We start from the raw sequence: 14,162 nt of genomic DNA on the forward strand, positions 1-14,162 counted from the left end.
CAAAGTCGGTGACAACGGCCTGGAAGGATTTGTCCAGGAGGACGTTCGCTGCCTTGAGGTCACCATGGATGATTCTTCTGGCGTGCAGATAGGCCAGGGCCGACGCAACTTGGTAAAGGAGCTTGAGTTTCTCTTTGAGAATGACGTCGTTTTCGGCAACGTAGTCACGAAGCGTGCCGTTTGGCATGAACGGTGACACCATGAAGGGAACGATCTTTTCATCAGAATCGCCCTTGTCGCAAGCACCGAGGAGCGGGAGGATGTGTGGGTGGCTAAGATTCTGCCAAACCCCAATCTCATGGTGGTAGCTGGCGAGCTCGGGGTCGTTTGGAGTGCCGAGAAGCTGCTTGATGGCGACTTGGGTGCCAAAGTAGCTGCCAGTGAATACTTCACCAAACCCACCACGGCCGATGGGGCTGGCTGAGCGGTCGGTGATGTCGCTGGGCGAGATGTACCATGGAGGGTGTTCGTCACGTTGTTTGATGATGAGTCTGCTGGTCATGATGGATGGCAGCTGGTGCGAGGGAAACGGAGGGCGACGATGGAAATATTTATTGGTTCAGAAGAAAATCTGGTGTTACGTGAACTCGCAAGCCTCCGTGTTCGAGACAAAGGAAGCTTTCCAATCCGGCAGCGTGTTCTGGTCACCAACCCGATTGTGAGGCTTGTCTGTGCTGCGCATGGTCATGTGGGGCTGACAGTGTCGCAACTTTCGCACCGCCGAGGGACTGGAACAAGGCCGTTCCCCAAAAACACACGCCTTTGATGCTCGCGATTGCGTCAGCAGGACGCTGCTCCATAGGTGCACGGAGGAGATTGTGAGAATCGGGACCCTCCACAAACAAGCCGCTCACCACAAGACTACCTGCGCCTCGACACTAAGCCGCGGCGCTGGAAAACGGCCCAGTATTTCTGTTTTTCACTCTTCCTCCAACTCTCTCCACCACCTTCAACCACCAGCGACTCGTTGTCATGTCAATCATCTCCGAAATCGACACTGCCGTGACCAATTTGCGAGAGCTCGAGAGACGCAGCCTGAGCCCGGCTCTTCGTGAGCTGGTTCGAGAGTCTCTTGGCTTGTGGACTCGCCTCAAGAGCGTCCACACCAACGGGCAGCTTTGGGGGATCCTTGCCACCCAGTCGATCGACATTGTCTTGGCACTCGTTCCAGCAAACACCGACACACCAGAGTCTGCAAAGCAGGTCCAGAGATTGAAAGAAATCCACACCGAGGTCAACCAGTTCATTGGCAAACATATCTTGCACACCCATGGTACCCAAAACAGCAACTATATTGTGGCCAGAATCGAATCGTTCAGCAAGCGGTTGGACTTGTGCTGGGCCAGTGTTGCTCTCCACCTTGGAATCACCGCCCCGATTCGCTTAAATCGACTTGCCCTTGAGCGCCTCGTCAATGAGGCCACTATACTCCGGGGCACTCCCAGGATCCCGGGTGAGAACCTCAATTCGAAGCAAGAAGCCATCCCTGTTGTGGAAGAATCTGGCCAAAACCGACCTGGTAGTCACGCCCTCAAGTACGCTGGCATCGCGGCTGCGGTCATAATTCCAGCGGTTGCCGTCCCTCTCGTCGCCCCCGCTGCCATTGCGGCGTTCGGCTTTGGTGCAGGTGGAGTCGTTGCTGGCTCACTTGCCGCTGGTACGCAATCGATGATTGGCAATGTTGCTGCAGGGAGCATCTTCTCGCTCCTCCAGTCAGCGGGAGTCATTGGTTTCTCTGCCGCTGCCAACACTGGTATGGCAGCCGCTGGAGCAGCCGCGGGTGCTACAGTCTATGGAGCCGCCAAGGCAGCAACTCCATCCAATGATAAATAAATACTGGAGCATATCGGCGCTGTTCCATTCGCATTTTCACACCAGCATCATGGTAGATGGCAGATCGATCAATACTGGCGATACACCATGGAGCGCGGGGAACGGGTGCTCGGGGAAGTCGACGGAACCAGAGCACTTGGCTGCAATACCGAACACCCAAAATGCGAGTCTCGCCAGGCGCACATGGAGAACCAACCAACCCATCCAAACAACACCATCTACGCCCAGCACCTATGGCCCACACGGATGCGCGATTTTTGCGCTGGGGCGCGGCTGGAATCGAACCTGCGACCACAGATCTTGCTGGATCCGATTCGAACCAACGGGAGAAGGGTGACCATGCGCAGCACACCTGGTCCAATCAGGATGCGAGATCCCTGCTCCTCGGCACGCGCAAACCAGGTGATACCAGGTGACGTGGCTCGGGTCCCCGCCTGCTTCTCCTTCCCTCCTCGCCCGTTTTCTCCCTCAACCCTCGCAGTCTCCCACCTTTCGCCATCACCCACCCGCATACCCCACATCCCACTGCCTCCCACATTCACCATGGCAAGCATGAAGGAGCCTGCTTCAACCACCGCATCATCTCCCACTCACCAAGCTCAAGCTGAAACCAGAGCAACCTCGTCGATGCCCGATATCACCCAATTCTCACTCGAGCACAGCCCAGATATCTTCACCATCATATGCTGCAACGACAGCTTCCAGCTTGCCCTCGATCACAGCACCATCAAGGCTCTCCTCCGAATGTGTAGGCATGTCCAGCCTCTCCTGAGCTCCAAGGTGGCTCGCTTCCACAGCTGGTGCCAGAATGCAGGCTTGTGCAATCCAGATGGACAGATGCGAATCGGTCTCACACCGAGCGACTTGATTGCCATATCGCTGCATTGCGACGATCCGGTCACAGCCGACCGATCCTGGCTCGAAGATCAAGCCGATATGGGCAATGGTGCTGCCTCGTATCTCTTGGCTCGAATGCTGCAATCTGAGATCGACTCACAAACAGACGATGACGATGAGCCTGAAGAGTACACCAACCGTCAGCAGATATTCCACCATTTGGAGAGTGCCGCCCAAGCCCAACATCCGATGGCACAGTTTCGCCTGGCCGAATGCTATCGCAACGGTGTCATGGTCGACAAAGATCACACCAAGGCCGTCGAGCTGTATCGCAATCTTGCAGATCGTGGAATCCCTCGGGCGCAAATTGCCCTCGGCCAATACTTTGAGAATGGCGAGGGTGTCGAGCAAGATTATAACAACGCGATCGAATGGTATTCCAAGGCCGCCGACCAGGGCAGCGAGGATGGTCGACTCCATATCGTGTTCCTCCGAGGATGGTTCTCGTTCGTTGGCCACAATGTCGAACAGAGCGATGTCGCTGCTCTCAACCATTGGCAGGAAGTGAGCACCAAGTCGACTGACCCAGTCATCAAACCCATCGCCACCCACATGGTCGGGTGGATGCACTACCTCGGCCGGGGCACCGTGCGCGACGAGCCAATGGGTACCAAGATCATTCGAGAGAACAAGTCGGATGAGTTCCCACTCGGGGAAGGCGAATGTCTGGCAGCGAATTGGGCCCCAATCAAGTCCGACCTACCCGCACCCCGCAAGTTCTTCGAGCTGTGCCAGCTTGGATCTGAAAGGGACTGGCTGTGCAGACATCTCATGGCTGTGTGTGTGTTCCAAGAATTCGGAGCCACAAATGACCGGGAGAAGGCAGCTGGTATCTTTGAACAGCTCGCCAACGACGGCCACAGCGACAGCCAGTTCTGGATCGGAGAGTGCTATCAATACGGCAGAGGAGTATCGCAGGACCACAAGACGGCATTCGAGTGGTTCAGCAAGTCGGCCAACCAAGGCAACTCATATGGACAGTGGAGCGTTGGTTTTTGCTACTACTGGGGATGGGGAGTCACCGAGGACCGCACCAAGGCAGCCGAGTGGTTCCGCAAGTCGGCCGAGCAGGGCAATAGAGACGGACAAAACGCTCTCGGCGACTGCTACGATAATGGCTGGGGTGTCCCTCGAGACATCGACACCGCCGTCTTCTGGTACCGCAAGTCCGCCGAGAATGGAAATAATCCTGCCATCATCAACCTCGAGGGGCTCGGCAAATGGCCCTGATTCCCAATTTCCACTCCCAAATAACCATGTCACAGCGCGAACATGCAACCAAACTGCGCCTCCCCTACCCATCCAAGACACCATGACACCAAAGAGTGGACTTGCAAAGTGATCCCGATCAAGCGGCAATGGCCGTGTAGTGTTGTATTTGGCATTCAATACATCCAATGCATCCAATATACAACAGTGCTGTCCCATAAGAACCGCTGATGTTGATCGACCGGGAGAACCATCCGATGACTCGACAATGACCACTCTATCACCACTGTCGATACTCGTTCTGCAACCATAGATGGCGAGCACGATCCAGACCATCCCACGCCACATGGTACCGACAAATGGATGGCAAAGGCGACGAATGGCCTGGATGGCAAAGGCGACGAATGGCCTGGATCCAAACGGGCAGAGGTTCGCCTCTCCAGCCGCCAAGGAAAGAAAATGGCCACACTGCAGCTTTCTGGTCCACCCTCGATCCGACCCAGGGACGCCGGGGCACGCCAGCGTATGTGGTAAGACCATGAGAGGATGAAACCAGTCCACTGTAGTGCAGCCTGGCGACTGAGAGGGGACTCTTTGAACCAAGCGTGCCAATGATCGCTTCCTCTCGATCCACAGCTGCCAGGATTCGAATGCCATCAAGAGCGACCTCGTCCGCTTCCATGCCCACCTCAATACCGGTGCCCACGACCTTGCCCAGTTTACCGACAAGGCTGATGCCACCATGGGCTACCAGTTCGAGTTCCCGATGTGGAAGGAGCTACCACTCAAACATCCTTGGCCGTCTCCTTCGAGACGAACACCTGGCATTCTCCAAGGCACTCAATACCGCCAAGCACTTCTGCCAGGCCCATATCGATACGATCACACACAGCAATCACTGCTGCCCAGATCGACAAGATCCACTGTGACGTGATCACCAAGGACGGTAGCGGACTCGCCAACCTCCACTCGTCATTCAAGACCGTCGTCGCCAAGGATACAAGGCCTTTGTGGGCTCACTGGACACATCGACGGACAGTGTCGTGTTCAGTGATGGCACTCTCATCAATCTCCTGGATGGCACACGGCGCATGGCCACGGCAGAGGACATGTTCACGACGACGCTCGAGGTCCGATACAACCATGCGGCACTGACTGCCGAACGCAACGGGGAAATGATCACGTTCCTTGTGGTTGACACCCAGAACGGCAAGTCAATGCTGCTCAATCATCGAGACCATGCTCAAGGGTTTGTTTGTCATTCGATGGCGACAAGCTCCGCGATATGAGAAGCGGCTCCACTGGTGACGATGTAACTCACCTCTTCAACAAGCTGATCAGGGCACGCTGTGCGATTGTAAGTGAGATCAAGGGCAGCAGCACCCTGAACTACAAGGCTCTCAAGCAGCTCGCGAGCAACGATTCGATCGAGTATCGCACCCTCTATTCACCGGCCTCGGACTACACGCCCGTATTCAAGGCGATCGTGGCGACCAACACCATCCCAGAGTTCAGCGCGGAAGCAAAGGCATCGGCGGACATCAGCACCCTCTTTCGCAGGATGATCATCGTCAACTTCCCCATGAAAGTGGTCAATATCCCCGAAAGCCAGCCCTCCGCAAGCGCGAATTGCGCAACGATTCACCGCTGGCAAGGAAGATCAAGACCACGAACTGGATATATGCCATGCTCAGGCTCCTCGTCGACTCCTTCCCGGAAGCTGCCGACAAAACCAAGCCACTCAGCGCCCACGACGACCTCCAGACGCCATCCACAAGTGCACGCAATTCTGCCTCTGCAACTTTGACATTGTGGAGTACCTTGTCACCAAGTGCTTCGACGTGGACCCTGCACAGAAGCAAGGCCGGATGAAACTCAGCGATATCCACACGTGCTACGCCTGGTGTGGATATGAGAGTGCCCGTCGAAACAGGAATAGTTGCCAACACTTCGCTTGAGGTCATTAATCTTGATTGATCTTGGAGTATCCACTGACATTGGGACTCCAGGCTGTGATCAGCCCAGAGGGGTCAAAGGTGGTGATAAAGTCGCACACACCAGGATCGACAGAGACAACCCCGAGATCACCCTGAGGAGCTTGGCTTCGCTCCTCTTTGGTAGTGGCTCGGCGACGACAATATACACCTTGTTGGTGCGTGTCTTGATCAGGCGGGTGTCATGGGCCAGGGGGAGAGTGAGTTGCTTGCCTCGCTCGACTCGGCCCTCGACATTGAGCTTGAAGGGATTGAGTCTGTTCCAGAAACTGTACTCCTTGACGATCTTGCCCCAGTGCTTCTTGAGTAGGACACAGGACTCTTGGCTGGCCCGTTTCTTGCTTGAGAAGTGCATGTCGAAGGGACTGGGGTTGTTGCCCTGGGTTTGCTGGGACAGGTACCGCTGCTGGTTCGAGAACCAGTTCTTGACAATGTCTCGGACTGCTTCGTCGATGAAATCGGCAGCGACACCAGTCTGGCGGATCCAGTTGTCCTTGTCGTAGCAAGACAGGACACCGACGCGCTGTCTCAGGTGCTCCAGGAGGACCGTCTTCTTCTTCTTGGGTGGATGGGGCTTGGGTGGCTCTGGAATCAGGATCTCGCCAAGGCGATTCTTCCACTGCTTGGGATACTGCTTCTGGAGAGCCTTGCGGGCAGCCATGTATGGCTCTCGCTCTCGTTTCCAGACCTGGAGTCGCTCGAGGTCTGCTCGCTGGTGGGATGAACTGACTCTGGCATAGTAGACGACGATCCTGGTTGTGATGGGCTGGGTGAGGCAGAAGACTCGCTCAATGTCCCGCACGTTGTAGAGTCTGTGTCCGTTCTCGTTGGGGCAGATGTATCGCACTTTCCCAGCATCGGCCCACTTGGACAGGGTGGATGGGACGAGGCCGAACTGCTTGATGAGTTTGTGGATGGATATGTATTTTTCATCGCTCATGGCAGACAGGGTTGTTGTCGATGCTGGCCCGCTCTTATCCTTGCCCAAGAATCAATATCAGCCTGAATCGATGCACATTATGAACGGGCCCCGGTGGGTAAGGAGAATACTCTGCCCCAATTCAGGCGGGGCTCATCCTCGTCGTTTCACTGAGAGCGGCAACTGCGAATTGTCAACGCCAATCAACGCCCGCAACGCCGACGAGAAGCATGATCTCGCCCATACCCAGTCAGATACCAAAAAGCTAACAGCGATCATAGAGTCAATGCAATCGCCCCTGAATCGAATCACCCAGAAGGCGAGTCTCGCCACATACGCATTGCGACCAGGGTATACCACAAAACCCAGCACCCATGGCCCGAACGGATTCGTGAGATCCGATGGTGCACCGCCACATCTATCCCGGTCATGCCGGGCGGGCCCAAACACTGGTCTCGCCATACACATTATTCAGAAAAAAACGGGATAATATAGCCGTTTCCATGAACATGTAGTATGTGCTGTGCTTGCGTCAAGCAAAGCCACAAGAAATAAAACAGATCACTTTGGCAGCCTCCGAGTGAAGACCGCCGGTCGCTCTCCGATCTCCACAATCGACCTGCATACTGTGATCATGTTGCGCGCCGCATTGACGTCGCGATTCCACACTGTCCGGCAGCTGGGATTCTTGCAGCTCCTGACAAAGTGGGAATTCGCAACACTGGGCGCATCGAGTCCCTCCAACCGAACTGGCTCCAGGCACTTGGAGCACAATTGCGAGGTGTTGAACTCGTTCGTCGAGACTACCTTGACGCTTCCATGATGGTGATTGGGACGGCGTCGGTGGTGCTCGAACTGCTCAAAGTACTGAGCAAATCGCTGCCTCCGAGGGCTGGATGCATAGCCCTTGCCCTGTCGCCATGACGCATTGCCAAAGGCGATCACCACATCGGTCCGTATCGGGGCGTGCTTCAGGACGGCCTTGCACATCCTGTCGACGGCCACTTGGCGCCTCTTGTGGCCCGTGAAGCGATGGTGACGGGCCTTCTTGCCAAGGTGGAAGTCGAGCTGCACTCGCAGCTCCGGTCGCAGGACATGGGTGAGATGGACCTTGAAAGCCTCCGAGGACGACACCTTGGGCGAGGGGGTGGTCGACATCCAGGTCTCGATGCTGAGTCGATACTTCATGGTGTTGTGCCACTTGGTGTTGGACGTATGGCCACACATGTGCTGGTAGTGACCATTCGAGAATGAGACCACCTCGTCTTGGTGGCCCGGTGCTTGGATGACCGCCGTGAAGATGGAGCCGACTCCAGGATCGATGCCAATCCAAGTGGTCTTGTCGGGGTCTGGGCTGCCGATGTGGGCCTGGATACGCTGCTCGGCAGTCGGAGGAGGCTCGATGGTCTCGGTGTGATCGGTTCGACACACAAACTTGACGAGGCCGATGGTGCATCCAATGCCATCGGTGCTGATCTCGTAGTTGAACAGCTTCTTGTTCACGTCCCGCTCTTGGAAGAGGGAACTACGCAGCTTGAAGCAACTGCGCCAGAGACGATCCTGGTTGTTGATGCCGTCATCGCCTTCTTCCTTGAGCATGTCCCGGGTGAGTCCAAGACGATGTTCGGTGTCAAGGAGTTGCCAGAGAGTGACGGTGTCGATCTTGACATACTTGGCCTTCGCAGTGCACAGAGGGACCATCGTGCACACGGCCGGAGGAGTGTCAAGAGTGAGCTGCTTGAGTGCCCAGTTGAGCCTGGATGCCAGCTTGTTGATCTTGGACTTGGTGGTGCCGAGCTCAGACTTGGCCGTGGTGAACCTCTTGTCGTCGGAGGGAATGCCTTGGGTAGTGAGCTCGTCCAGCTTGGCCTGGCGCTGCAGCTCGGTGACTCGGAGAGCGGGCATGTCACAGTCGATCCACTTGTGGACATTGTCGACCATCTTGTCTCGGGCGAGGATTCTCACATGGTGTGAGAGGCGATGGAGGGCCCGGAAGCGGTCCTGGTCGTTGCTGTACCGAAACTCGTCCAGGACGTGGCCAAAGTCTGGATAGAGGAACTCGAGATCGGCCTTGGGTGGAGTCTGCCCTGGTTTCTCGAAGAGCTCGAGACAGGCCTCGATGGCTTCGTGCTTATGCTTGTTGGCAGGGAAGACGGCAGCGCAGAAGCGGCGAAGGAGTCGCCAGTAGGCCAGGTCGAGGTGGGTAGTGCAGTTGGTGGCATAGGCATTGACAGCCAGTGTGAGAAGCTGACTGTGAGCACCATCAGGCAGACAAGGGGCCGGAGGCAGGTCTGCGTGCCGAGTGGTCTGGTAGTCGCGAAAGGAAGCGACCAGATGCTCGTTGTATTTCTTGGTATCCCTGGCCGTCGAGAGGGCACCGGCCTGGACAATCTTAAAGCACTGGCGAACGAAAGCAGGGGTGGAGTTGGAAATGACGGGGACGGGAAGATCCTGCTCGATGCACCGGAGGATGTGCAGGTTGAGCAGCCTGGATGCCTCGAACTGGATCTGGGTCATGGCCTCGACGGTGGCCTGGATCTTGTCGCGGAGAGCGGGATTGAGACAACAGCCATCCATCGTCTGCTTGAAGCAGCTGAACTGAGGGGCCGATGACCTTCCATCCACGAGTGGGACGACGGAGCTCTTGAGGGGCCGGTATTTGGGACACTTGCTAGTGTTGCTTCGCTCGTGATCGGTGCCATCGCACTGGCGACATCGCTTGCCGGTACTCGAGGAAGTAGATGGACCAGGCTCGGTGGGATCGACATCCATTGGATCTGCAGAAGCAGTGGTGGTGAGCGACGGAGCAACAGACGACCAAGCATGCGTGGGGTCAGAATACGAACCAGAGACAGGCTCCGACTGTGACTTGGCTTTCTTGGGCCTGGGTGGCCGAGGCTGGCCATCACCGGCACCCTTGCGCTTCGGAGGCATGGGGGCAGAGGATGCTGGATGCCTGCCAGTGGTACTGGTCAGAGCAGAGACTTTTTTTTATCGTACAATAGCGCGATGATCAGATCAAGGCGAGATGAGGGAAGAAAGCAGCAGGACGAAGGTGCGGCATTTATACCCGAGAGCAGGAGCCCGTCTGCGCGGGCTGGTTGGGGAAGTGACCCTGTTCAAAAATCGCCGAGAGGTTCAAGCCAGGGATTTGAGCGTGAAAATGGCGGCGTGATTGGGGAGCTCAACCCCAAATTGGAGGAACTCAACCCCAAATCGGTGGGGACTCAATCCCAAAGAAGTTCTCGATGGGATTGAAGTCGGGTGAAGCAGGTGGGGTGAAGATCACTGACCATCCTCGGCGCTCGATGCAGTCCAGGACAGCCCTTGTCTTGTGCATGCTGACATTGTCCATCACAACCACAGAGTCGTCTGGGAAGGTCGCTCGCTCAAAGAACTCGACCATCGAGTGTGTCTTGAATGATGTGGGGATGTACATGCGATGCAGCACACCAGAGTGGTTGATGGCAAATGCAGCCGAGACAGACTTGTGTTTCATGTGATTGCACTGGCGAAGCGGAGCACCCTTCGGTGAGTATCCGTAAAGAGGAAAAATGGATTTCCTGATCCCTGTCCCATCGACAAAAACGAATCGCCGCGGGTCGATGGAGCGGGCCTGGTCCCTGAACTGTGCCACTCGCTCATCCAGTCGCTTGGACTTGTAGAGGTGTGTTGCCCTCTTGTGTGAGAGACCTGCTCGGTGGATGGCAGTGTGGCAGAGTGAGAGTGATACTTTCCTCTGGAGGATGGACTCGAGCTTGCATCGCAACACAGGACCAGTCTGGAACGGGTCCTGTTCAATCAGGGTGCGAATGACTGGACATGCCTGCTCGAAGAAAGTGGATCTGCGAGCTGGGACCCGGGATGGGTCATCCAGCTTGCATCCTCGGTGCCATCGATGGATGGTGCTCTTGGATACACTGAATATGGAGGCGACCTTACGCAGGCTATGGATGAGGGCGTAGCATCGCAATGCGGCGGTGCGAAAGTCGGATGTGTGGCGAATGGTCATGGCCAGCGCGCGATAACATTGGGTAACAAAATATTCGATGAATGGTCAAAAACCCGGGTGTCCCGTTTTTTATTGGATTGCCTGTAATACAGCACCGAAACGGAACATCCAATGCAACTGCCAGTAACGAGGATAAAGCCCAGACACCCCACACGACCCTAGTTCACACACAGGCCAAACGAATGAGAGATTTTTGCGCTGGGTGGCCCCAAGACGCAAACGACCAACCGAAACGACCTGCAAACCAGCATTCTCACCGACATCACCCAACTCACCGTCACCGCCCGACCCATCCATACCACGCCGGGCTCACCCATATCACCCAACCACAACGAAGACCCCGGATAGTCCTTATACTCCAGATACACCAGTTAACCAACGAAACACCAGAAACGTAATCCACCACCCTGCGCACCCGATGAACAAGCCATACCAAAACTCACCGAGCAACATAGAAGCAGCCTCATCGCCCACATCCACCGACATACACACTCTCCCCCGGACACACCCGGACACCCCAAATACCCGACCACCCCAAATACTCCCAATTCCCACGAATCACCCCAACGACCCCAACTACCCCAATTACCCGGACGACCCCACCAACCACACAATACCCCAACTACCTCAACCACGACAATGATACCAATAGAGCCCAACTACACCGATAAGCTCATATGGTCGGTTCGGCCAAATGGTCAACGGCGATACCACCGTTGTGACACAAGTCGCGACGGCCTGGGTTCGAATCTCGGGACTCCATGGTGAACATCCCCAAAGGCAGATGACAAGAGTCTCTGCTTCCCTGACGACGGCGGATTACCACCACCCGACCAAGATTGGACTAACGGCGCAAGGTTCTGAAGGACCTCGGCCCAAAGCAGCTCGTCAAGCCACCAAAGGGAGAGTGCCAGACAGACGAATTAACCTCCCGGCGAAACTGAATAATGCATTGTAGACACCCCCGATAGCCTGCCCACAATGATATGTCCCCAGAAACGAGATGTCGGGCCGCGGTGGCCCTGATGGCTCGTGTACTGCAGTTGAAACCAGTGCACAATAAAGAAAGAAAAAATGGCGTCTGTAATGCATGGGTATGATACGCGACGACTGCAAACAAGCCACATTTCTGCTTCTAATCCGATACTGTATACCAACGGAATGCAGCGCCCACAACCTACTCACGCAATACCGTTGATGCAGCAGATGATCGACAGCATCGTCCCCCCATCCGACAAAAGAGTGAAGGTATGTGAGGCAATCTCTGCGAGATCCCAGGCTGCGAGATCCCAAGCTGGAGATCCCAAGCTGGAGATCCCAAGGTCCCAATCTGAGATCCCGATCCATATTCACCTTTCTGATACTCCAATCCCTCCCCAGACCTCTCAACTGTTGTCATTCGGGTGCTGGAGTTACTTTCTAGTCTCAACGCCACAGAGGAAGTCGTGAACAGCTTTATTGAGTTATAGAACACCAGCGTCGGCAAGGGAAAGGAGACATTACCGAGTCTGACTGCATTCAAAGCTCGTCTTGTTGAGAAGTATGGGCCTCCTTCGGAGCTAGCTCCTGATTGAGTCTGTGACGCCTTGTGATCAGTCGTCGATTGAGGTGTTTCAGAGGCCCGCCGTGGGGAGCCTGCAGCACCGCTTGTCGATTCATCGGATTCGGAACTGAACACAGCAGCTGAAATGGTCGATATGTCGCCGAGGACATCGGCGCCTCCGTCGTCTGTTGCATTCATTACAAGATGTGCCGCATTGGCCGGGCGATTGAGCAGTGTCTTGTATTTAACAATCCACTTGATCTTGTCGTTGACGCCTTTTATTCGTGCACCGGTTGGTGGTTACATAAAGACATACCCACCTCGCAGGGCAGGCTGTTCAGGCACGACTATCGCTGACCGAACCACGCGAAGCTCAAGCTTGTTTGGAGCCCAATGCGCGTGGAAGCTTTGATATGGCCCTGCTCGGCGGCTCGGCGGTACCAGGTCATGCAGGCCGTGGAGTTCTGGTCGACTCCCAGCCCGTTTTCGTAGCAATAGCCAAGATTCCACTGGGCATCGGAGTTGCCCTGAATCGCAGCCTTGGTGAACCACTCGGCAGCCTCGGGCAGGTTCTTCGCTCCGCCGTCCCCGGAATACAGACTCTCCCCAAGCTTGAACTGGGCGCATGCATTCCCGTGCTGTGCGGCGCGGCGATACCATATTTCGGCTCGCTGGGCGTTCTTGACGACTCCCCAGCCATTCTTGTGGCACTGTCCAAGCCAGTACTCGCTGATCTCCCGGCCTTCGTCCGCAAGTTCGTGCAGAATACCCACAGCGCGGATTTGATCCTTGGCGACTCCGAAACCGCCGAGAAGACAGATGGCCATCAGGTGCTGACACAGCCAATCGTAGTCCGAGCCGAATTTGCACCACTTGAAGAGCTCACAGGCTGCCGGACTGAGGGATGCGACGAGCTTCTGTGCATCGAGAGAGCTCTCGCCAAATTCAAAGTCCTTGGCTTTGCTCTGGCGAATCAATTCTGCTCCCTTTTGTCGGTCTCGGGGGGTGCCGCGGCCGAGGAAGGTCATCCAGCCGAGCATAAAGGTGGCGATCGGCGGAAGAGTCGGATCGTTGGTGCAGGGGCTGACTTGCACATGGCGCCAGCGATCGAAGGCCTCGGTGTCATCCTGCTGAAGGCCAACTCCGATGAGGTACAGCCAGGAGAGCTGATTGCAGGCCTTTGTGTTTCCGCCGATGGCGCTCAGTTGAAGATAGCTGGTGACCTGGTTCCAAACGGGGTCGTGCGACGGCTTGTCCTTTGACAGAATCGTGGCGACGCTGTAGCAGGCGTCGGGATCGCCCCTCTCGGCACATTGGAGCGTGAAGCGCGAGAGACCATCGGCATGGGGTGTGCTTGAGACCTGGGGTGCCGAGGACAGCGCTGGTTGGTCTGCGTGCAAGGCCAACTCCAGAGTCTTGATGATTTCAAGAAACTTTGGTCTCTGGGATGGGTCCTGGTGCCAACAGCGTCCAATCAATTGCCAGATTGGGTCGGGGATACCCGAGGGCCGCTGAGGGCGGCTACCACTGAAGGCGTGGTGCCGAATAGAGACGGGATGCATGGGCGAGCTATCGGCTGCGGTCCAGGCAGATTTTCCATCGCACATGACCTCGTAGAGCATAAAGCCAAAGGCGTAGACATCGGTCTTTTGGGTCGATCCTCTGGGGTCTCGGACATCGAGCATTTCGGGTGCAGCGTATTCGCATGGAATCGCGGCGCTTCTCCCGGGAACGATGCGGACTGACGAGCCCCAG

At 56.1% G+C, this 14,162-nt stretch overlaps 5 protein-coding genes across 5 annotated transcripts; 3 read left to right on the forward strand and 2 right to left on the reverse strand.

Annotated features, from left to right (window-relative positions):
- Positions 1–594: 594 nt before the first annotated feature.
- Positions 595–1,833, forward strand: BJ171DRAFT_607364 (uncharacterized protein; the record flags this gene model as incomplete). Its single annotated transcript, XM_053115230.1, has 2 exons — positions 595–658; positions 961–1,833. Exon 2 carries the CDS (start codon positions 973–975, stop codon positions 1,831–1,833), a length of 861 nt encoding a protein of 286 aa, XP_052961503.1. The 5' UTR covers positions 595–658; positions 961–972.
- A 530-nt stretch (positions 1,834–2,363) lies between these two features.
- On the forward strand, positions 2,364–4,157 carry BJ171DRAFT_469104 (uncharacterized protein). The gene has a single exon (XM_053108568.1). It carries the CDS (start codon positions 2,377–2,379, stop codon positions 3,958–3,960), a length of 1,584 nt encoding a protein of 527 aa, XP_052961504.1. The 5' UTR covers positions 2,364–2,376; the 3' UTR covers positions 3,961–4,157.
- An 892-nt stretch (positions 4,158–5,049) lies between these two features.
- BJ171DRAFT_102914 (uncharacterized protein) lies at positions 5,050–5,824 on the forward strand. The gene has a single exon (XM_053105394.1). It carries the CDS (start codon positions 5,225–5,227, stop codon positions 5,744–5,746), a length of 522 nt encoding a protein of 173 aa, XP_052961505.1. The 5' UTR covers positions 5,050–5,224; the 3' UTR covers positions 5,747–5,824.
- Positions 5,825–5,955: 131 nt separating this feature from the next.
- BJ171DRAFT_482961 (uncharacterized protein) lies at positions 5,956–6,873 on the reverse strand (the record flags this gene model as incomplete). Its single annotated transcript, XM_053108961.1, has 1 exon — positions 5,956–6,873. One exon carries the CDS (start codon positions 6,871–6,873, stop codon positions 5,956–5,958), a length of 918 nt encoding a protein of 305 aa, XP_052961506.1.
- Positions 6,874–12,754: 5,881 nt separating this feature from the next.
- BJ171DRAFT_435056 (uncharacterized protein) lies at positions 12,755–13,435 on the reverse strand (the record flags this gene model as incomplete). Its single annotated transcript, XM_053107945.1, has 1 exon — positions 12,755–13,435. One exon carries the CDS (start codon positions 13,433–13,435, stop codon positions 12,755–12,757), a length of 681 nt encoding a protein of 226 aa, XP_052961507.1.
- Between the last annotated feature and the right edge of the window lie 727 nt (positions 13,436–14,162).

This window comes from Polychytrium aggregatum, assembly GCF_025602895.1.
Source record: "Polychytrium aggregatum strain JEL109 chromosome Unknown BJ171scaffold_186, whole genome shotgun sequence".
In the NCBI taxonomy this organism is placed as follows: domain Eukaryota; kingdom Fungi; phylum Chytridiomycota; class Chytridiomycetes; order Polychytriales; genus Polychytrium; species Polychytrium aggregatum.